Raw genomic sequence first — 24,155 nt, 5'->3', positions numbered from 1 at the left:
TTGGAAATCTGTCCAATAGAGACCTTTCACTATTTACAGGAGTTCAGCGATCCATACATCAGAACCAGCATCATGCCACTATGAGGCTGAACAAGAATTGTTCCACTGCACCAGGTTACAGAGTGATGACACATTCACTCGACATCTAGACTGAGTACACTTTTACAGTCATTCCATGTTTGCTTCATGCATTATCATCCTGTAAAATAAAGTACATTTTGTACATGCTCTTGGTTTGCTTTACCTTTACATTAGTAAATGTTGCATTACATTGACATTTTTTGTTGACTTATTCTTATCCCTTTTGGTTTTGTTGGTGATACTTTCTGTAGTCGGATCTTTTTGGGCCAGACTATGATCTACTATTAATGTTTAGGGTATTTCATGTACATGCATTGCCTAAATTAGTGCTGAAGAAAAATGGGTGGTACAGTAGTAGCTAGCTACAATGCATGGATGACTCACAGTATTGCTATACTATGTAAACAGAAGAACTCCCAAGAAAGAAAAATGGTTAACTTCAGTGGGGTAAGGAAATGTTCAGCCTTAAATACATTTGATTAGCTAGCCGATTTCGAGTTTTGTTCGGCTTTCTATGGGCCGAACAATGCTAAATAACGTTAGCTATGCTAACTAACATTAGTTTCTACTTGGTAGCCACAAGATTGTAACGTTTCACAGGTTACAGTTGTCTAATATGTTACTCGTTTTCGCGTAGACGGGTTGTTATAACGTTTTGAAATGTGTGTGATGATTTATGCGCACTATGCATGATGTTAACGGCAAACGATGTAGGAACTCCAAACGTCTCTGCTTGTTAGCTACTGTGTGAGTTATCCCGGAAGAGCTTGCTGGACCTGAAAGTGCTGGGGCGGTCCTTTGTAAAAACAATAGGTCATGATTCGTTCAAATCGAAACCGGGATATCCAACCAGTGTAGGGTGCCGCCTTGAAGTCTGAGGTACAGACTCAATATTAGCGTTTCTTGCAACACATCAAAGCCTCTCAACTAGTCAAGGACGTAAAGAGGCCGATGTTAGTAAGATTAGCTGAGCTCACCTGTCAAGTAAACACGCCAGCCGAGTCCGACGGTCAAAGTTGATGTCACTTCAGTGAAGGTAATTGGTATAAATACCACCAAATGTAATTTCTAATTGTTACTTTGGTAATGTCGAGACGTTAATTTGCACACCCATTCAACAGCGACATCAAAACAATGCTGAATGGCTGTCCTAGCTACAGTAGCGCACCTACGATATGTCTTTAAATATACCAGATAGGTACAATGTAGTTTTTTATAGGGGCATCCATAATAATACGGCGCACCTGGAGAAATTAGGGTCACGTAACTTGCTCAAGCCGACAGTTTTGACCTTGTCACACGTGTATTCGAACCAGTGAACTTTAATTAGGATACTGGCCCACTGCGACAGGCTGGCTACTTGCCGCCGGAAAAGCGATACTTGCATGCGAAATTTTAGCCACTGAATATTAATTAACATGTCATTGCCAATATCTGTACAAGGAAAGATTTGTCAAAGGGTAAAATCTACTAAACTTAGTCCACTCTGTTAGTAACCGATTATAGTTTTGGAAACGGAACTGTATCGAGATCAAATGTTTCGTCGATGAGAAAATTCGCAGAATTTCGGCCAAAATCCATCTTCTCCTTTCCCACTGCCGGTCACTGGGCTTCCTCTTACCACCATATTTGGTAGTGAGTGGAAACGCCAACCGGATGCTTCACATTTATACATCCAGTGAAATGTCTCATTATAAACTGGGTGGTTCGAGCCCTGAATGCTGATTGGCCGACAGCCGTGGTATACCAAGGCTATGACAAAACATTTATTTTTACTACTGTAATTACGTTGGTAACCAGTTTATATTAGCAATAAAGCATCTTGGGGTTTTGTGATATGGCCAATATACCACAGCAGAAGGCTGTATCCGTTGTGCATAAGAATAGCCCTTTAGCTGTGATATATTGGCCATATATCAAACCCCCAAGGATGCCTTATTGCTTAATTGTTTGAAAGGGATAATCAACGAGGGGATATGCAGTCTATGGAAAATAATGAACTACATGGAAAGTGCGTTCTAAGACCCGCTGGCAGAGTGGAACTGACCTTCCATGGAGTTGCATTATTTTCCAGAGTACACATAGAGCCCCGAGTTGATTATACCCTTTAATACCATGGCTATAATTTAACACATTTGACTGTAGAAATGTGTTCAACATCCACTGAAGTACATAGCAAGTTTACTAGATGGCTAAAGTAGTCCCCATGGTAACCAAACAGACTTGCTAGTTGAGCTAACCAATCGATCAGTCCAAGCTTGCCACTGACAATCAAATTTGACAATGCCAATAATGTTTTCAATTAGACTTTTTCAAACGCCGCTCAAACATAGAACATTAAGAATTAACTCTAGCCATTGAAGTATACAAATATAGTGTGTGTTCTAGGACGTTATACCATGGCATTGTTGAATACTCATTTCTTATTGGCTTGAAGGGCATTCTAGAGCGTGCATTATTTCCCTATAACGCATGTTATATCGGCACAGCAGAATTCAATGGCTATAGTTCATTCTTACAACATTTCGTTTGAGCTGCTTTTTAAAGCAAAAGTCTAATTGAAAACATCGGTATTGTTGAATTAGATTTTCATAATAGCAAGCTAGGACTGATGAAAGCAAGTGTTTGGTTACCATGGCTACTACTGTAGCTATCTATTTAATTTGCCAGCTACTGCAGTGGATGTTGAACAGATTTCTAGCAGCAAATGTGTTTATCACTTTTATTCCATGGCTATAATTTATCAACAAGGGGCTATGCATTCTATGGAAAATAATGAACGACGTGGAAGGTGTGTTCCACAACGTGCTAGCTGATGTCAAATGTATTTCTCAACTCCTAATATTGAGCAAATTACTCATTGGAGCCAATTACTCACCGGAGCATCTGACATAAGCTTTGAAAAAGCACCCGCTGGTAGGCTCAGTGTAGCAAGTGCTGCTGGTAAGCTTTCTTGACTTGGGCATGGTTTATAGATAGGGCCATGCCTCATTCATTAAACATTAGCTTACATTTTCTATCATCTGACTCTTTCTGCCAACTGACACACACCTGTCACCAACCTAAACAAAAATGTACCTTTTTTTCTTGAGCTTACTGAGTATACACCTGATCTTTCCATGAGACTGACCAGGTGAAAGCTATGACCCCTTTTTGATGTCACTCATGAAATCCGCTTCAAATCAGTGTAGATGAACGGGAGGACAGGTAAAAAAAGAGACAATTGAGAATGTGGGTCATTGAGAATGGGGCAAGGAAAAATATTTAAGTGCCTTTGAACGGGGTAGGGTAGTAGGTGCACGGTTTGAGTGTGTCGAACTAACGCTGCTGGGTTAAGTTTCCCTTGTGTATCATGAATGGTCCACCACCCAAAGGAAATCCAGCCACCTTGACAACTGTGGGAAGCATTGGGGTCAACATGGGCCAGCATCCCTGTGAAATGCTTTTGACACCTTGTCAATGCCCCAGTGAATTGAGGCTGTTCTGAGAGCAAAAGGGGGTGAGGGGGGTGCACAACTCAATATTATGGTGCTCCTTATGTTTGGTATACTCAGTGTATGTCCTAATGTTACAACAATTCAGTGAAAAGCATTAGCTGACACACCCAAAAATGTTTGTGGAGGTATTGATTAACAGAAAATAAATGATCCAAAAATGTTATGAATAAACCAACATTTTGACAGTGATTGAGATTTACCCATTCAATTGTTGGGAGCATAGATGGGATGTGCAACTTTCTATGCATCTCTTTGCAGGGACCAGGCTTGTCCTGTGGGGTCACCTGCAGTTATGAATGTGAACAATGATGTGGAAAAGCTTTTAAATGGTGAAGGACTAGAAGTGAACGACGAGTTCGATTCGGCACCCGCAGAGGTCCAAGCAGTTGCCTTGAGGAAAACGATAACCTACATCGTCAGCGCTGTCATCTTCAATGAAAAGGTAGTGAGCAATGAACTCTGTAAGGATAAGGGATTAATTCACCAAGCTAAAGAGCTAAGTTAGTTAATTAGGTCACTTACTAACCTGACACGTTACTATTCTATCATGCAGAAGTCCACATGGCCTAAGGACATTAGACTTCTGTGGCCTTTGTCTAAAATAAATGTACAGATGGAATTGATACCCCTTGACTTAACACAGCTTGAATTCAAAATAGATTTCTTACCCATCTACACACACATACACACAATACCCCAGAATGACAGTGAAAACATGTTTAGAAATTAACACAGAATGAAATACAGAAATAAGTTTTGATTTGTGTTCACGCCCCTTTGCTATGACACTCCAAATTGAGCTCAGGTGCATCCATATTCCTTTGATCATCCTTGATGTCACACCAAACTTTGAGTCCACCTGTGCCAATTCAATTGTTTGGACATGATTTAGAAAGACACACCTGTCTATATAAAGTCCCACAGTGCACATCAGAGCAGAAACTATTCCATGAAGTCCAAGGAATTGTCCATAGATCTGAGAGAATTGTGATGAGGCATATCTGGGGAAGGGAATGTCGTGTCTTTACTGTCATTACATTTTAGACTTTGTTTTTATCAAAGATTCTCTATAATTAGTATTACGCGATCTAAATGATTAATCATGTAACTAAGTAACTAGGAAGTCGGGGCACCAAGGAAAATATTCAGATTACAAGGTTATAATTTCCCAATATAACCTTTCAGATATTTTCATATCTGATCAATAGTCTTCTGATGAATTATTTACGTTACCTCACGTTAGTCTCATTCCAAACGTCGTAAATTGTTGGTTATCTGCACGAACCCAGTCTTCACTGAGTCATCCATATCAATTGTCTTAAATCATTTATTTATTAAGTAATTCACAGAAATGCATAAACAAAACAGTAAATATGGTTACAAGAAATGATAGGAGAATGTGCCCTAGTGGGCTAAACCGGCATTGCGGCTTGTTAGACAAAAGGGAAGTGGGGGTCGACCAAGAAGTCAGAGTTAACAATTGAAATGCTAATCCTTTACACCTGAACGCTCACTCTCTCATTCGGGAACAATTGCAATCAATGTATATTTACGCTCAGTGTGTCGTCTTGATCTTTGTTGAAAAGTTAGTTTCTGTCCTCCCTCTCTGTCGTGGTTAGAGTAGATTGTTCAGAGTGACATTCATTAATTTAGTTATAGATTGGATATTTCGGCGGTTGTCGTTCTTCGCGTTCAATGATACCGAATTCCTAGCTACAGACCAGTAATTAATAAAGACTTGTTCTTATTCTGTTGGTATCGATAGTCTAAGAGTTTAACCACGTGGTATGGTTAAGATTCAGCAATGGTCTGCAACCTTTGTCCCCTCGTAATGGAGGAAAACATGGTCTGATTAGAATTTCTCAAAGTTGGTTGTATTCAGAATTGCAGAAAAGGGCTGTCCCAGGATGCTTGACACTAACTGGGCTCATGGGCAGTCCTCTGATTTAGTTAAACTCAAAAGGGAATTGGAGTTTCCTTCATTACAATCCAAAATCACATTACACAATTTTACAAACAGTATCATACTCATTCATCTTATACAACAATTAGATGTAAACCTCATGAGGCTATTATATGAACATAGTTATGGTAATGTGGCCACACAGTCTCCCATGAGCTTCCCCAAGTTGTAACAAACGGACTAGTTCGTAGCCGGATTCTTCACCGATCTTTATTTTTTCTTAAAATTTTACCCCTTTTTCTCCCCAATTGTTTTTTTTTGGTAGCTACCATCTTGTCTCATCGCTACAACTCCCATACGGGCTCGGGAGAGACGAAGGTTGAAAGTCATGTGTCCTCCGATACACAACCCAACCAAGCCGCACTGCTTCTTATCACAGCGCGCATCCAACCCGGAAGCCAGCCGCACCAATGTGTTGGAGGAAACACCTGGCAACCTTGGTTAGCGCGCACTGCACCCGGCCCACCACAGGAGTCGCTGGTGCACGTTGAGACAAGGATATCCCTACCGACCAAGCCCTCCCTAACCCGGACGACGCTAGGCCAATTGTGCGTCAACCCACGGACCTCCCCGTTACGACAGAGCCTAGGTGCGAACCCAGGGTCTCTGGTGACACAGCTGGCGCTGCAGTACAGCGCCCTTAACCACTGGGAGGCCCTTCACCGATCTTTTATACCTTCTCCGGAAAACATAAACGTTGTTCTGAGGTGGAAGAAATTCCTTTGTTCTCTATGAAACTTCACTCTCTCTATACTGTGTGGCCATGAGGAGATCATCAGGAATTTACGACCTCTCTCTGACCACAGCAGTCTAGTTGAAGGAGGAAAGGGGAGGCAGGGAGAGGGGGATGGGGCTTGCTGTACCCAAAGAGGGCAACTTCATGACAGGTATAAAACAATTTCTAGAGTGTTGAAAGTTTCCAAGGACTCCATCATTGGGAAATGGAAGAAATGTCAAACTACTTTGCCTAGGACTGGACATCCAACCAAACTAAGCAACTGGGCAAGAAGGACCTTGGTCAGGGAGGTGACCAAGAACCCAATGACCGAACTACAGAGTTATTTGGATGGGATGGAAGAACCTGCCAGTAATAATCATTTAGTTATCCCAAAATATGATTTGGCACCTAGCCATGCAATATCATAAGGTACCGCCTTCATTACCTTGTTTAGGTAGCTAATTGGATCCCAGGGCGGGGTAAAATGTACATATGTTTTCCACTTTTGCAGACAGCTGCAGCTAGCTTTTAAGCTTTGGTAGTGGCGCACTGAATAAAGCTAGTCGGCAAAGCTTTGATCAGCAAGGATATCCAAAAATGTCTGGGTGCTGCCAAGAGCAAAAACTGAGGACCATGGTGAAACCGATGCCGAGTAGCCTGACCAGAGGTTGAGGAGAGCAGCAAATGCAATACCCACCCATTCCCCTCGCCGCCTGCTGACCAACAAGATCGAAATGAGCCATGGCCTAGCACCAGCATGAGGGTAACATCACAAACACCTGCACCTCTGTTACCCCAGCCACTAGCACCTGACAACATCTGTGAGGAGCCAGCACAGGTTTGTCTCGACACTTACCTGTGCCGCATTTTCAGTAGAAAGCTCCTGGTTCAAGAACAGAGTGGCTTGAATATTCCCGCAAGGCAGATGCTGTCATCCTCTGCTCCAATACTAATTTGGATAGAGCTTCACTCAAACTGGCTACTCAACTTGGAAACATGCCAATGACAACACTAAAGGGCGGGGAAGCATACCTCTTTAAAAAGCATGTGAAATGCATGATTATGAGAAACATGAAGCGCAATGGAAAGAAATCCACTCCTGTGAATACTGAGCAGCTAATAAATTATTTCAGGGATTGTGGATCTTGGGAGTTTATTGCAGTAAATGAGCGTCCTTTGGGAAGGAGTTTGGATGCGATTGACTGAGGAGGAGGAAGCAGTAACTTTTGAGAAAAGGCAAGGAACTTGCAAAATCATTTAGCACAATTCCACGTAATACAATACATCATGACCTTCAGAATGAAATCATAGCTCGCAAGATTGTCAGAGGAAATTGGTGAATTGTGGTATACATTGAAAGTAGATGGAACCAAAGATCCAACTGGATGTGATTAACATTTCTATTGTTATTCGATCTATAGACGCAAATAGTGTGCGAGAGCGGTTGCTGCCAATGGCAACAAGCAAACAATGTGATGCTTTATCACTTACTAACCTTGTTATCTCAGAGCTAACAAATGTTGGCCTCAGCATTAAATATTCTAAGTCAATGCTACGACAGGGTTAGTTTGATGTCCGTGAAACACGGGGTTGTGCAGAAAATATTGCAAGATCAATTGAATCACTTAATGCCACATGTGATAACTTTAAATCACCAACTGCATTTGAAATGGGGTGCACGCTAGGTCGACTGAGGAGGCAGAATGCATTTTTCAATGTGTGTAGCTCCCTGTACAAATTATTTGGGAAACCCACGGCTGCTGCACAGCACACTGGGGAAAACTTAAGACTACTTGATCAGAGATGCTCTGGCCACCTCGGCACAGTGTCAGTAATTTTGAAATCAAGTGACCGTGAAATCAAGTAAACAGCTCTGTAAAATCGAGTCTACTCACGTATATGGCACAGATGTGAGACTTGAGGCCAAGGCTTATTGTAAGCAGCGATAGAGCCAAACTTTGAGTTTATTGCTAACATGACTTTCAATTCTGGGTCTCCATTTCTGAACACAGCAACTGATCTGCACGTCGGTGTCAAACTTATCCAAGTGCGTTGAAAAACTCCAGTGTGACAATGAATTTGAAAACCTTTGGGAGGCATGCCAGGAGGGCATGAGCACCTCAGCTCCAAGTAAACAACAGATACTGATGAGAAACTCTGGAAGAGTATGTAGTTGAATGCACAGTGCGTCAGCATGATTATGGAGACGATAGGACGTGTAAACTTTTTTTTCAGTACTTTGGATGCCGTGCTGGGGGAAATGTCATCACGATTTATTGAAGGAAATAGTCAACTGGTGGAAGATCTGTCCCATGGATCCTGAGACTTTAGGGTGTGAACAAGGTCAAGCCATTGTTGGATCTAACCAAAACTGAACCAGTGGAAGCAGAGTTTGTGGCTCGCACATTCTTGCAAATGGAAATCGCAACCACTGCCAGCCAGCAACAGCAAATGGACGCTACAAACAGGCTGACCACACTACTCACGTGCGCAAGCGTTGCAAAATATATTTAGAAATCTGTTCAATTATTGCGCTTGCAAGCGTCTGTGTTGCCAAGGGCTAAAATAGAAATCGGTTCTATTTCTGACACAGATCGCACTGCAAGTCCTGCCTCTCCCATCTCATTGGTTTGTAGAAGCAGGTACCCAAATGCCATCTCCTCCTTGGTTATAGCCACGTGGGTGACTGAGATGAACGATTTCAGTGGCGGTATTGCACCTAATTTATGAAAAGTTGCCAATCACAATATAAAGTCCAGAGAAGAAAAAGCCTGGAAGGAAGAGAGATGACTAGAAACGATTCGGTTGACCGTTTTATGTGGATTAATTGTCGGAGTAGATGACTTTGCATTTCAGGTAAAATAACAACTCAATGTTTATCCCAGGACAAATTAGCTAGCAACCGCAAGCTAGCTAAATTTGACAAATTAGCTAGCAAGTGCAAGCTAACTAGCTAAATTGCCATACATGCTTTTTGACTTGTCCCCAAATTAATATAATTGGTTGAGTTTGTTTGATATTTTAACCTGCGTGTCATGATCGCGTTTGGTGTGGACAAAATGCACGATGCCGCACAGATAAATGTTTGTACATTTGAACAGAACAGTTTTATTAGAGCTCCCCATGGATTTAACATGCCCCCTCAGGAATGTCATTCTGGAGTAAGGTCTGCAAGGGGTATGAATAGTTCCTGGTACTGTTAAAAAAAAAAATTAAAAGACATCTCATTACACTTTTCATCAAAGTGTATCTTATTGTGTGTGTCACCTGTATTTGCAGAATGAGGTGCTCATGGTGCAGGAGGCCAAGGAGAATTGCTACAAACAGTGGTACCTTCCAGCTGGCCGTATGGAAGAGGGAGAGAGCATTGTGGAGGCCATGAGAAGGGAAGTGAAGGAAGAGGCTGGATTCGACTGCAAACCCATTACCCTGGTTCTGGTCCAAGAACAGGGGCCGCAGTGGATCCGATTCGTTTTCTTGGCGGAGATTACAGGTAAAAGTTTATCCACGTATTACAGCTTTTCATACAAATAGCAGGCTTAGTTGTGCTCAGCTTATATTCTTCAATAATAAGTGGGTGGGTATATACACACCTTTCAGCCACACCTGTTGCAGGTGTATAAAACCAAACACACAGCCATGCAATCTCCCTAGCCAAACATTGGCAGAATGGCCTTACTGAAGAGCTCAGTGACTTTCAACAAGTCAATTTGTCAAGTTTTGAACTTCTTGTTCCTCAGGAGTCGGCAGCATTGATTAGTTACTTTTCACTGCTGTTCCTGCATATTTTCCTCCCTTAGGAGGCTCCCTGAAGACGATGGCAGAGGCTGATGCAGAGTCTCTCCAGGCTCAGTGGTGGGACCAAGACTCCCCACTCACCTTGAGGGGTCGTGACATCCTCAGACTCATCGATACCGCCCTGAAATACAGAAAGAAGCCCTGGCATCCTGTGGCTCACCCTATAGACATGTGCTGCCATGTTGTTGTACAGCGACTTCTCCTCACTTTCAGCAGCTCTGATGGGGTGCTTTGGCTCCTTTTGGGCAACATTAAGGACCTGCACCTCCCTGTGGCCGTGTCTGTGAAAACCCACACAGTCACATGGGCGGCCAACACATTGGTACAAGAGGCCATGCCCTCCTCCTACTACGACCTCAACGTCAACACAAGGGGAATCCTGGGACTACAGCACAATGGAAGGGTCCCTGGGAAGACAGATGGACTCTGCTTCAACACAGTGGTGTCTTTGGAACACACTGGGGAGGGGCCACACACCAGTCAACCACCACTGATCGAGAGCCCTCGCTTTCAGTGGTACAAAGTGGAGAATCCTCAGCTAAGAGACAAGATTCAACAGAGAATAACTACTGGGTCCTTCCTTCCAGTGCATAGTCTCTACTAAGGGAGGTGGTGAAATGACATTCCAAAAACAATACACTTTTTACTTGAAGATGATTTTGGGAATACGTGGGGCAAGTACCTGTCTATGAGCGGCCAAAATACATATGTACCTTTGAGAGCAGACATTACAACGTTTATCAATTTGTACATTTGTCATTTAGCAAACACTAATCCAGAGCGACTGACGAGTACATTTTTACTTTTTCGTACTGGTCCCCCATGGGAATCAACCCTTGCGTTGCAACAGCCACACAGGACCACCATTCTGAAAACTGCTGGAAAAGATTGTGAAAAATGGACTGCAATACAGAATAGGGTCTATAAACTTTTGATCAAACGTTCAATCAAGTCTGCTATTATTCAAAAACTACATTCAGCTACCAATCATGATCTAGCTTCATATGATCCATTTTAGATAAGCCACATGAAATCTAATACCAATGCAGAAAAATCAAATTACTGTTATGACAGGTTGACTCAGCAATATGACATTGTGGCTTCTGACAGAGTACGAAGCAAAAATAATCTCTTCAGCTATCACATTGTAGTAGAGGGACGCAAACTTCAATGCAGATACTCTCAGCATTATATTTGGTTGCACTGCTGCTCATGTTGCTGAGTCTATTTAAAATTCAAGCTAAATACTTTGAGGCTCATCTCAATTAAGTGGCATGATCATACTTTACAAAGGATTGTACAGAGACTGATGTTTAAAACAATGTATTAAGACCGATGTGTTGTGACCCTGGTCCACATAAGACACCAGACATCACCTCAACACAGAAATAAAACGTGAGAAAAGGCAAGCACAGGTTAGTGTTTTTTGTCGTGAATCTTGTTCTGGAAGCAACTCCAGAGTGGTTGCTAGCTGGCACAGCCACGAAGTACAAGTCTTTTAAACCTAACCTTGTATTAAAACATTTGCTTTTTGGTATTAATTTATTTAGACTTTGTACCTGGCCCATCTAGCGGAAACCGCTCTGTTCTGCCTCCAGGATGGACTCATCGCCATGCAAACAGAAAGTATCAATAGTTAAACTGGATGACGCACAGTTTTAGGTTGTTCCAACCAGTCTCACAGCCCAGATGATCATGTATCAAGCTTCATTAAAAGTGCTGACCCAGGATCAGTTTAGTCCATAATGAACATGATCCTACATAAGCACTATGAATACCGGCTCAATCCTCATTCTAATACATGTTTCAATATCTCAGGAACCAGGGATAGCCTACAGCAATCTTATATACGCAACTGTTACAAAGACGAGATGGAACGCAACCTTTTACATTGATTTGACCGACTGCATACATTACTTCCAGGTGTGATAATTTGCTTAAGATAGTCATTATATAACATAAGCTAAACTCAAAGCAAAACATGTCAGCATTTACAATAAACTTAAAAATGGAGATGAATCTTACACATTTGCTATTCTCCATCTTTGGAGAACAATTAAATGCCCTTGTACCTCCGGTCATCTATGGCTTTGTTTACTCGTGCAACCAACAGAAGTAAGCAGCTGTGACTGGTGTCGTCCGTCTGACTGAGTGTTCCGTTCAAGGATTCACAAGGTGTCAGTGTTCTGCAAGTTTGTGTTGTTGGCAGGAAGTTTGACAAAGGCAATGGCTGCCAGCTCCTTACAAAACTCCTCCAGGATGATCACTCCCTTAAGCAGGGGCATGTGATCCACTCTGGGAAAGCAAGATCCACACAAAATCATTGTCATTTCCTCAGTCTGCTTCTCAGGAGGGTGGTTTTTGTTATTAGGAAGAACACATGTATTGGTGTAGTGGCCGGTCAACGCACATTAATGGCATTTACACCTTTTTTATATTGCACAAGTGTTTTACGCACATATTGCATTGAAAATATAACTTCATTCAGCGTGCATGGTGATCAGGTTAACCACTACATCACATTCAGGACGCACACACTTACCAAATAATTAATTTCAACTAATATATACAGTGTGTATTCAGACCCCTTTTCCACATTGTTACATTAGCCTTATTCTAAAATTGATTCTTTTTTTTAAATTGAAAAAATGTCCTCAATCTGCACACAATACCCCATAATGACGAAGCGAAAACTGGTTGTAAATGTACTAAAAATAAAACGTATTCAGACCCTTTGTTATGAGACTCAATTGAGCTCAGGTGCTCCGAGACAGGATTATGTTGAGGTACAGATCTGGGGAAGGGTACCAGAAACAAATTGTCTGCAGCATTGAAGGTCCTCAAGAACACAGCGGCCTCCATTCTTAAATGGAAGAAGTTTGGAACCACCAAGACTCTGGCCAGCCCAGCCTAACTGAGCAATTGGGAGAAGGGCCTTGGTCAGGGAGGTGACCAAGAACTCGATGGTAACTCTGACAGAGTTCCTCTGGAGATGGGAGAACATTCCAGAAGGACAAGCATCTCTGCAACACTCCACCAATCAGGCTTTTATGGTAGAGGCGCCAGACAGAAGCCACGCCTCAGTAAAAAGGCACATGACAGCCTTGAGTTCGCCAAAAGACACTTAAAGGACTGACGATGAGAAACAAGATTCTCTGGCCTGAATGCCATTTGTCACGTTTGGAAGAAACCAGGCACTGCTTATCACCTGGCCAACACCATCCCTACGGTGAAGTATGATGGTGGCAGCATCATGCTGTGTGGATGTATTTCAGCAGCAGGGACTAGGAGACTAGTCAGGATAGAGGGAAAGATGAACAGAGCAAAGTACAGAGATCCTTGATGAAAACCTGCTCCAGTGTTCTCAGGACCTCAGAAGGGGGCGAACATTCACCTTCAAACAGTACAACGACCCTAAGCACAGAAAAGACAACGCAGGAGTAGCTTCGAGACAAGTCTCTGAAGTCTCTGTCCTTGGGTGGCACAGCCAAAGTCCGGACTTGAACCCGATTGAACATCTCTGGACAGACCTGAAAATAGCTGTGTAGCAACACTCCCCATCCAACCTGACAGAGCTTGAGGATCTACTTTGAAAAATGGGAGAAACTCCCCAAATACAGGTGTGCCAAGCTTGTAGCGTCATACCCAAGAAGACTCGAGGCTGTAATCGCTGCTTCAACAAAGTACTGAGTAAAGGGTCTGAATACTTACGTAAAATGTAATCAGTTTTTATAAATTAGCAAAAAAGGTATAACACAGTTTTTGCTTTGTCATTATGGGTAGTGTGTAGATGAGGGGGAAAAACATTTAAATTCATTTTAGAATAATGCTGTAATGTAACAAAATGTGGAAAAAGTTAAGGTGTCTGAATACTTAACAAATGCACTATGTTTCTCTATGGCACTTACCCAGACTCCCCATCCAGGCCCATCAGCTGCCTTCGGACATGCACAAGCTTCTCTGTGAAGTTTGGGATCACCTCGATCCTCTGCATCAGTTCTCCTATCACCTGTCAAACCAGGAGAAACATAATTAGGAATGTATTTGTGAAAACTATAGCTCGGTAAAACCTCAAAGACAAGGAAGGAGGTGAGTGTAGTGGTCACCCACCCTGATGAGCACAGAGAACAGGGAGCGGGCTCCAGGGGCCAGGATGATGTAGGGGTCCAGCAGGTACTCATGGAGGTGGGGGTGAGGGAACACGGCCAGCCTGGACAACACAGATGTCACCTGGAGGTTCAGCTCATAGGGCTAAGAGAGAGAGAGACACACACACACACGTCACAAGTGAGGGGATGTTTGTGACTAAACACAGCACTCATGGTGGTCACTAATGTATTATGATGACTATGCAATAATTGTACCATATACAAAACACAGTTGTACTGAAAGTGTGCCATCTTGAGAGCTTGATTGCAGACATGCAAAACATTTTGGGATAGTATCAACAGTGGACCAATGAACAAAATACAAAAATAAATCCCTTCAAGGCTACCTGCTCAAGGATCCGGCCTATTCTGTCAAACAGGACTTTGAGGAAGTGACCTTCGAAAAAGTCAGAACTGGATACAGACAACTCGGTTGGTTTGAGGGACTCCGGCCAATCCCAATCGAGCGAGAATGCAGTGCACTCTTTAAACTAGATGTAAAAAAAGAAAACAATCTAATGTTTTGCATTAGATCTGAGACCTAAATGTATGCAATTATGCTACTCGTGGTAATGACTTTCACTACTTGAAGTTCTCCGCTCACCTGCTCATGAGCATCATGGACATAAGTTTCATATCGGGCACCTTGGACATGTTGAGAGGTTTTTGCTTCCTGAGGGACCAAACACAGAAAACTGCAAAACAAAACGACAGTATAAAGTTTAAAAACTGTAAAGCGAGTTATAGCTGCTAAAATACAAGAAGTAGTTCCTTCATGAGAGATGTCTGATCAGTTTTCTTTATGACCCGAATGAGGGGATGAATGTTGTGCCTAGACTCAATTAACCACCAGTAATAAAATTAACTGCATAGAGAAATGTATCCGTGTTCTATTTCATTTTGTGTTTAATGGCACCTGTTTACAATGTCCAATGCTTGAGTTTGCCCACTGCAGCGATGTTCTCTGATGAGCTGTGGTCGATGCAGAAGCTGCTCTGAGCTGTTGAATTCATCCTCGCCGTACATGTCAGTGAAGAAAGGGTCCTCCTCTAGTTCTCTGTTCAGGTACAGGGGGAACACAAAAATATATGGATAGTATAGAAGCCATTCCTGAGTGGTATTGATGACTGTATACTCCATTTGGTCTGTCATGAACTAGTCATAGTCATGATGAACTAGTCATAGTCATGATGAACTATGCAATTCACACAATTACAATGGCTCGTAACAACCTTGATTTTTATTAGCCCCTACAGAGAGGTCATCTGTCCATTGGAGCTCTACCTCTGGATGAGTTAACTCACTCGTTCTCCTCCACGGGATCAGTGTCAGTGAAATGCCTGCAATCATCCCCTCCCCCCAGAGTGCGTGTCAAGTAGCAGCGGTTCTCCAGGTTCCTCAGGACCAGGTTGAAGAGAATGTCCCTGTGAGGCTTCTGTAGAAGCGCTTCAAACAGGAGCAGAGTAGTGATACTGATCTAGGAGGCAGAGAGAAAGTACAGCACGTCACCAGCAGTAACCAGAAATAACGCTGGTACTTTCTTAGTATAGCTTAACTATATTCATAGTAGCAACATGAGAGATGTGAACTCCAGTTGTCTTGTCTTTATGTTCAGCCTTTACTGAGGGCTACAGTAGCAGCATCTTCAGCTTACCTCATCGGAGATGTGGTCACAGTGCTCTATAAGTTGATAACGCAGCACATGACTCTCTGTGTCGAAGCGCTGCTCGCTCTGTGTTTGTCTGCCTAGGAGGAACGAGACCAGCTCTTCCACCATGGCAGGGGATTGGATGTGACGCACCGAGCAGCACAGCAGCGCAGTGTTCACCAGCACGCCCATCTCAGACCTAAAACACAAACCACTGTTTAATAATAGTCCCTATGTCCCAGATACAGTGCATTCGGAAAGTATTCAGACCCATGGACTTTTTCCACATTTTGTTACAGCCCTATTCTAAAATGTATTAAATCATTTTTTCCCATCAATCGTTATACAATAAAAAAAAAACAGAAATACCTTATTTACATAAGTATTCAGACCCTTTGCTATGAGACTCGAAATGGAGCTCAGGTGGATCCTGTTTCCATTGAACATCCCTGAGATTTTTCTTCAACTTCATTGAGTCCCCCTGTGGTAAATTCAATTGATTGGACATGATTTGGAAAGGCACACACCTATCTATATATGGTCCCACAGTTGACAGTACATGTCAGAGCAAAAACCAAGCCATGAAATCGAAGGAATTGTCCGCAGAGCTCTGAGACAGGATTGTGTCAAGGCACAGATCTGTGGAAGGGTACAAAATAAATTCTACCACATTGAAGGTCCAAAACCAGTGGCCTCCATTCTTAAATGGAATAAGTTTGAAACCACCAAGACTGTTCCTAGAGCTGGCCGCCCGGACAAACTGAGCAATCGGGGGAGAAGGGCCTTGGTCAGGGAGGTGACCAAGAACCCAATGGTCACTCATGACAGTGCTCCAGATTTCCTCTGGAGATGTGAGAAATTTCCAGAAGGACAACCATCTCTGCAGCACTCTACCAATCAGGCCTTTATGGTAGAGTGGACAGACAGAAGCCACACTTCAGTAAAAGGCACATGACAGCCCACTTGGAGTTTGCCAAAAGGCACCTAAAGACTCTCAGACCATGAAAAACATGATTCTCTGGTCTGATGAAACCAAGATTGAACAAAGTACTGAGTAAAGGGTCTCAATAGTTACGTCAATTTGATGTTTTTTTTAAATAATCATTTGAGAAAATCAAAAACACTTTTTGATTTGTCATTATGGGGTATTATGTGTAGATTGATGAGAAAAAAAATATGTAATCCATTTTAGAATTTTGCTGTAATGTAACAAAATGTGGAAAACGTGAAAGGGTCTGAATACTTTCCGAATGCACTGTATATGTACAAAACCCCATTGGAGAAAATGTAAGTGGGGGTCACTTACATTTGGAGCAGCTCATGCTGTAGAACACCGACAAGCCAGCAATGGTGAATTTCTTTGGCTAATTTCACAGCGAGGCTCTACAAAAACATCAAATATAATGCACTCGACATCCTCTCTTGGTGGAAACTCAATTAAATAGTCAAGTATTTCTGCTTTTTAATTATTATTATTTTTTGTTACCTTTGGTGCCTCCCTCATCAGATGGTCAAGGAAGTCCAGCCAAGCGAAAAAGCTCTCCATGTGCTCACTACCAGGAAACGACTGGCTTTCCTGCTTACCGCTCTGAGAGAACGCAACACTGCACAAAACATCAGGTCCATTACTAAATCAAAACAAGATGATAACTCTACAAGTAAGGTTGTGGGGCTTGCTTTAGCTCTAAGTATTTTTGTGGTAATGGAAGAAGTTTAAAAGTTTTACTTTACTGCTTTAAAACAAAGCAGTTACATAGTCAAATTTTGTAAAATAATTGGTCTCATTACTTTGATAGATGATAATCAACCTTATTATTTTGGATTGTGGGGCAGTTAGATCATAAAAAATGTCTAAACTACAGTTGTTGCATTTGACAACTGCAAGACAGGACAAAGTGATCTGTCAGAAGATGGGAATAAAAGGCAAGATCAAGTGGACAACACTTAGGAAAGCAAAGCAACTGAATCATTCATTATGTGGGTTTCAGATAAATAGATCCACAATATACTTTTGTAAAATGTGTAATGTAAATTAAGTTTGATTTTAGTTGAATGATAATTTAATGAACGATTCATTTTTCTGAGTGACTTGTTTATTTTAGCAGTTTGTTTGACCTGTTGGCTGTAATGAATTCTACAGCATGATTAATATGCGCACCTCTGGTGTCTCTGGAGACGTATTCTGACCAACAACTGTCTGTCCTATATGAGTGCAGTTAAAATAGATCATGCTACAGACAGTAAAAAAAAATTAAATAATAATTACCACATTTAGAACTGATAATTGATCACATGGTGCAAGATGTCATGTAATTAATTGATTATTGAACATTATGATGGACACAGCTTTGTAGAACCAAAACATAAACAGCCCATCTGCTCAACAAACTCAAGAACAAAATTTGGGGTGCTGCAGTTCGAACGATAATGAACTTATCACCCATATGGCAGTCAAGCAATGCATTCCGAGTCATTCAAAATTTAGTCCGGTTGCGGTCACAACTAGACCTTGTTTCAAATGTACCAAGAAATAATCTTATTTGTATTAGATGTCGACCGATTAATCAGAATGGCCGATTAATTAGGGCCGATTTCAAGTTTTCATAACTAGTCCAACGCTCTAACCACCTGCCTCACGAGGAGCCCGCCTGTTACGCAAATGCAGTAAGAAGCCAAGGTAAGTTGCTAGCTAGCATTAAACTTAATCACTAGTTATAACTACACATGGTTGATGATATTACTAGTTTGTTTATCTAGCGTGTCCTGCGTTGCATATAATCGATGCAGTGCGCATTCGCGAAAAAGGACTGTCGTTGCTCCAACGTGTACCTAACCATAAACAATGCCTTTCTTAAAATCAATAACACAGAAGTATATATTTTTAAACCTGCATATTTAGCTAAAAGAAATCCAGGTTAGCAGGCAATATTAACCAGGTGAAATTGTGTCACTTCTCTTACGTTCATTGCATGCAGTCAGGGTATATGCAACAGTTTGGGCCGCCTGGCTCATTGCGAACTAATTTGCCAGAATTTTACGTAATTATGACATAACATTGAAGGTTGTGCAACGTAACAGGAATATTTAGACTGATGGATGCCACCCGTTAGATAAAATACAGAACGGTCCCGTATTTCTATTTTTCGAGATGAGTTTCCGGATTCGACCATATTAATGACCTATGGCTCGCATTTCTGTCTGTTATTATGTTATAATTAAGTCTATAATTTGATAGAGCAGTCTGAGCAATGGTAGGCACCAGCAGGCTCATAAGCATTCATTCAAACAGCACTATCGTGCGTTTTGCCAGCAGCTCTGCCGTTTATGACTTCAAGCCTATCAACTCCCGAGACTAGGCTGGTGTAACGCTGTGATGTGAAATGGCTAGCTAGTTAGCGGGGTGCGCGCTAATAACATTTCAAATGTTACTCGCTCCGAAACTTGGAGTAGTTGTTCCCCTTGCTCTGCATGGGTAACACTGCTTTGAGGGTGGTGGTTGTCGTTGTGTTCCTGGTTCGAGCCCAGGTAGGAGCGAGGAGAGGTACAGAAGTTATACTTTTACACTGGCAATACTAAAGTGCCTATAAGAACATCCAATAGTCAAAGTTATATGAAATACAAATTGTATAGAGAGAAATAACCCTATAATAACTATAACCTAAAACTTCTTACCTGGGAATATTGAAGACTCATGTTAAAAAGAACCACCAGCTTTCATATGTTCTCATGTTCTGAGCAAGGAACTTAAACGTTAGCTTTCTTACATGGCACATATTGCACTTACTTTCTTCAACACTTTGTTTTTGCATTATTTAAACCAAATTGAATGTGTTTCATTATTTATTTGAGGCTAAATTGCTTTTATTGATATAAGTTAAAATAAGTGTTCATTCAGTATTGTTGTAATTGTCATTATTACAAATAAAAACTTTTTTTTATATTGGCCGATGAATTGGTATCGGCTTTTTTTGTCCTCCAATAATCGGTATCGGCATGGAAAAATCATAATTGGTCGACCTCTAATTTGTATGCCAAACGTACATTGTTTAAAGCACACTTTTACAAGTTTCACAAATTACAGAGCCAATAAGCCCCTTGTGGTGAACTGAACGAGAGGCTTGTAGAATCATGAGTATTTTGTGCTTTCAGTACATTGTTCGCCAGAAGGGCTCATGCATGCTCTGGGCCACTAAACTCACTTCCAGTGGGTCTGGGGGAAACTGTGGATGTCTGCAGGCTCCAGCGTAGCCGGGAGCTGGCTGAAGAGCTCACACAACCTCTCAGCTAGTAGCTGACACAGTGGGGTGCTTTCAGCCAGGCACACAGCAGTATCTTCCTTTGGTATGCTGACAAGGAGCAGCAAGCTCTCAAATGCTTTCAGTGCAACTCTGCTTTTCTGAACAAGGAGACAAAGAAATGTGGCAAATTATTGATAGCGTGTTCATTTACAAGCCTCAAATTCATGAATTATGTATTGGTTTGTAAAATAGTCCTTGCTGAACACACCTGGCTTCTGCTCAAGTGGACCAAGACATGGATGAGGCCTGCATTGGCTGGGAAAATAGTTGAGGGAGAGTCAGTGGGTGAGTGCTGTTGAGGACTAGAGGTGGAGGCAGGGTTGGAAGCTGTGAGGTAATTGGAAGACACAGTTTCTCCACTTCTCCCTTTTTCTGTATCCTCAGAGGTAGAAATAGACCTCTTGGAGTGATTATCCTTTTTAATCTACATGACAAGTAAAACAGTGTAAAAAAGAAATAAATACATCAATCATACATTGACATTACTTCAGATGATGCAATGAAATCAACTACATCTAGTCAACTACTGTCAAACTAATGACGTGATAAAGTACTACTACCACTACTTTTAATTTTCGAACTTCTACCATTAGTACTACTATTCAGTATGCCCCTTGCCTACACATGTTTAGTGCTTGAAAATGCACAACCAAATCAAAAAGGTTGAATTTTAAAGTACCTCTAAAATGTAGTTGAGAACATACGGATCTTGTTTCACCCTGGAGCAAACAACAAACATAAACTGAGCCTCCTCCTTCTCAGTCTGCGATCCCGGAAGACCACACAGACGAACCAGCTTCTGTTGAGAGCAATGTCAGGAATTTTGGGAGGACAATTTTACAGTTAAGGAAAGCACATTTAAAATATCACTTTATCTTGGTAAAGAGACAACGATAGATAATAGTATTTCACAGAATGCGGTGGTAGCCATGCTGGTTAAGTGTGCCTTGAATTCTAAATAAATCACAGCCAGTGTCACCACCAAAGCACCCCATCACACCACCTCCTCCATGCTTCACGGTGGGAACCACATATGCAGAGATCATCCGTTCACCTACTCTGCGTCTCACAAAGAAACGGCAGTTAAACCAAAAATCGCAGATTTGGACTCATCACACCAAAGGGCAGATTTCCACCGGTCTAATGTCCATTGCTTGTGCTTCTTGGCCCAAGCAAGTATCTCATTCTTATTGGAGTCCTTTAGTAGTGGTTTCTTTGCAGCAATTCAGCCATGAAGGCCTGATTCATGCAGTCTCCTTTGAACAGTTAATGTTGAGATGTGTCTGTTACTTGAACTCTGTGAAGCATTTATTTGGGCTGCAATTGCTGAGGCTGGTAACTCTAATAAACTTATCCTCTGCAGCAGAGGTAACTATGGGTCTTCCTTTCCTGTGGCGGTCCTCACGAGAGCCAGTTTCATCATAGTGCTTGATGTTTTTTGCAACTGCACTTGAATAAACTTTCAAAGTTCTTGAATTTTTCCTGATTGACTGACCTTCATGTCTTAAAATAATGATGGACTGTCATTTCTCTTTGCTTATTTGAGCTGTTCTTGCCATAATATGGTCTTGGTATTTTACCAAATAGGGCTATCTTCTGTATACCACCCCTACCTTGTCACAACAACTGATTGGCTCAAACGCTTTAAGAAGGAAAGAAATTCCACAAATGAACTTTTAACAAAGCACACCTGTTAATTGAATTGTATTCCAGGTGACTACCTCATGAAACTGGCTGAGTGAGAGAATGCCAAGAGAGTTCAAAGCTGGCTACTTTGAAGAATTGCAAATAAAATATATTTTGATCTGTTTAACATTTATTTTGGTTACTACATGATGTCTTCACTATTATTCTACAATGTAGAAAACAGTAAACATAAATACAACTTTGACCGGTACTGTGTATAAATAAGGTATTTATTTTTTATACATAACCAAAAATGGCTAAAAACCTGTTTTCGCTTAGTCATTATGGGGTATTGTCTGTAGATTGAAGGATTTTTTTTATTTTTTAGAATAAGACTAATGTAACAAAATGTGGAAAAAGGTGTCTGAATAGTTCCTGAAGGCATAGTTCCTGAATTTCCAACAGCCATAGACAACAACATAGTGACAAACAATAACCAGAACAAATGACTCCTTACCTGGACTGGCCTATACACATTGAGGATGTGAAGCATTGGCTTTTGGATTTGTACCAGGATCTTGGAGAAGAACACCAGGACCTGCTGGTTCATTCCTGGGGGGTACTGGCAGGACGAAGAGATCAGTGTCGAAGAGAGGGTTATCAAAACGTACTACAGATGACAACATTTCACCTGCTGTGTGTGTGGTACCTGTGCTTTGCCTAGGGTGCAGAGGGTCTCCAGCAGTTTGTGCTGTAGGAGGTACTCCATACAAGGGCCCATCTCCTCCTGCCCCTGTTGGGCCTCTTCGAAAACTAAGATATCCAGCATCTGCTTCAATCGCCATGGAATGTCTGTCTGCTTTACAGGCCTCGTTTGACCTGGAAAAGCATCACAGTTGAATGCACTCTCAACATAGGCCATTATGAACACATGCCGAATATGACAGCAGTATTAAAAGGAAATAGACCTACTACCGACAAGTTAGTTCGCAATGTAACTCAGGCCAAGTTCGCTTGGTGGCACATCTGGGGTATTCAACATTTTCTTAATTTCAACAGTGTCTCAATCTCACCAGTAGTTTCAATGTAATAATTGGTTATCCCTTTCCAGTGGTCCACAAAAGAGTCCAATAAATTTACTGGCGGCTCCCTCTAGAAAATAGAAGATTGGAAACATGAGATGATTCAGCTCAAAGAATGTGTGCCTAAATAATTATGTCCTATCCAGCACAAAACATATTCCATTGATCAGTTGCGCTTCGCCCTGTCTTGTATGAGCTTGTCACTCTACCCATCCCCCAAGAAAGTTGCCCACTGATGGAATGTGGTATCATATGTATGTGGAATTCCACTTGAGCAAATATGGAGTCAGGTCAGTCTAGTCCATAGAGAATGTTAGAGGTCTCCAGTTGCCAAAAAGCTATATTAGCATGGCAAAAGCCAATGAGGGCTTCCACTATTTTAATGTCGTTAACTGGTTGTGACTTCCAATTTCTTTGGCTGATCTCTCCTGGTGATTATGTTGGAGTCATGTCCAACCGGGTCATCAGCCAATCGTGAAGAAGAAAATTGCCTACTTGCTTTCACAGGCGCTATAATATCAGAGATACAAAGATGAGTAATCTATCTATCTCTATGGGATAGCTGGAAATCTTTATCAACAAACATTTCAGACGCCATGGCATAAGTAGTTTTAAGGTAGCAAGCTAACGTTAGATACTTGCCGAATGATTAACACGTATACACAACTTCATAATAACATTGGCATTATTCAAAAAACATATTACACCAAATAAATTAATCTAGATAGCTTGCCACCATTTTGTTAGCTAGTATTGACTACTTGGCTAGCTAGCCAACGCGTTGGATTAGACTGCAACTTGTTATTTGGCGCTTCATTTAACTAAATGTTAGGTCTGTAAATAGTTAACTTTTAGCCGCTAACTAACTTTTTTAGCCGTTGGCTAACTTTATATGGGACAAAGTCAAAGAAAAGTAGTTAGCTGCTGCTAGCCAATTAGCTTGCATCATACAGTGTCTACCCAGCTAGTTAAATCCAGGAAGTGGAGTACGAAAAGGGCTTGTCAACCAATACTTACGGTCTCCAACGCCTGTTGAAAGAGGTGTGTCAGTTTACTGAACATATCCATTATTTTCGTCGAATTAATAAAACGTTTTACAAAACATGGTAAACATTTTTCCGTTTGCTAGCTCCAAATACGATATTGCCACAGATAGAACTAGCCAGATGTTTCACCGGATGTATAAATATGAGGCATCCGGTTGGCGGTTCCACTCACCACCAAATATGGTAATGAGAGGAAGCCCAGTGGCGGGCAGAAGTCTTTGCCTAGAAGTTGAAACATTTATGCATTGTT

At 41.6% G+C, this 24,155-nt stretch overlaps 2 protein-coding genes across 4 annotated transcripts; one reads left to right on the top strand and one right to left on the bottom strand.

The window, feature by feature from the left end:
- The first annotated feature begins 955 nt into the window (after window positions 1–955).
- On the top strand, window positions 956–11,004 carry nudt18 (nudix (nucleoside diphosphate linked moiety X)-type motif 18). 2 transcript variants are annotated; one of them, XM_021606714.2, is made up of 4 exons: window positions 956–1,117; window positions 3,837–4,020; window positions 9,539–9,752; window positions 10,060–11,004. In XM_021606714.2, exons 2-4 carry the CDS (start codon window positions 3,871–3,873, stop codon window positions 10,659–10,661), a joined length of 966 nt encoding a protein of 321 aa, XP_021462389.1. In that variant the 5' UTR covers window positions 956–1,117; window positions 3,837–3,870; the 3' UTR covers window positions 10,662–11,004. The 2 variants fall into 2 exon arrangements, with proteins under 2 accessions (XP_021462389.1, XP_021462390.1); XM_021606715.2 differs by lacking the exon at window positions 3,837–4,020.
- A 360-nt stretch (window positions 11,005–11,364) lies between these two features.
- Window positions 11,365–24,056, bottom strand: fam160b2 (family with sequence similarity 160 member B2). 2 transcript variants are annotated; one of them, XM_021606712.2, is made up of 17 exons: window positions 23,877–24,056; window positions 22,851–22,929; window positions 22,487–22,656; window positions 22,295–22,399; window positions 20,831–20,950; window positions 20,360–20,575; window positions 20,053–20,249; window positions 17,340–17,481; window positions 17,160–17,236; window positions 15,860–16,052; window positions 15,510–15,682; window positions 15,122–15,262; window positions 14,810–14,900; window positions 14,553–14,696; window positions 14,168–14,308; window positions 13,966–14,066; window positions 11,365–12,352 (listed from the first exon to the last, which is right to left on the bottom strand). In XM_021606712.2, exons 1-17 carry the CDS (start codon window positions 23,925–23,927, stop codon window positions 12,226–12,228), a joined length of 2,268 nt encoding a protein of 755 aa, XP_021462387.2. In that variant the 5' UTR covers window positions 23,928–24,056; the 3' UTR covers window positions 11,365–12,225. The 2 variants fall into 2 exon arrangements, with proteins under 2 accessions (XP_021462387.2, XP_021462388.2); XM_021606713.2 differs by having other exon boundaries at window positions 17,340–17,457; window positions 23,877–24,055.
- Window positions 24,057–24,155: the final 99 nt, after the last annotated feature.

Source organism: Oncorhynchus mykiss, chromosome 6 (assembly GCF_013265735.2).
Source record: "Oncorhynchus mykiss isolate Arlee chromosome 6, USDA_OmykA_1.1, whole genome shotgun sequence".
Classification (NCBI taxonomy): Eukaryota; Metazoa; Chordata; class Actinopteri; order Salmoniformes; family Salmonidae; genus Oncorhynchus; species Oncorhynchus mykiss.
Note: the sequence above shows the minus strand (reverse complement) of the source record. Positions and strands in the feature narration are given on the sequence as shown.

What these genes read in the sequence shown, in the direction of transcription:
- nudt18 (XM_021606714.2), top strand. Translation starts at nt 3,871, where the DNA reads ATGAATGTGAACAATGATGTGGAAAAGCTTTTAAATGGTGAAGGACTA. An exon ending in CTGTCATCTTCAATGAAAAG is followed by an intron (nt 4,021 to 9,538) that starts GTAGTGAGCAAT and finishes CTGTATTTGCAG; the next exon opens with AATGAGGTGCTCATGGTGCA. An exon ending in TTTCTTGGCGGAGATTACAG is followed by an intron (nt 9,753 to 10,059) that starts GTAAAAGTTTAT and finishes TTCCTCCCTTAG; the next exon opens with GAGGCTCCCTGAAGACGATG.
- fam160b2 (XM_021606712.2), bottom strand. Translation starts at nt 23,927, where the DNA reads ATGGATATGTTCAGTAAACTGACACACCTCTTTCAACAGGCGTTGGAG. An exon ending in TGATGAGGGAGGCACCAAAG is followed by an intron (nt 17,237 to 17,339) that starts GTAACAAAAAAT and finishes ATGTTTTTGTAG; the next exon opens with AGCCTCGCTGTGAAATTAGC. An exon ending in CAGCATGAGCTGCTCCAAAT is followed by an intron (nt 16,053 to 17,159) that starts GTAAGTGACCCC and finishes TTTGTGTTTTAG; the next exon opens with GTCTGAGATGGGCGTGCTGG.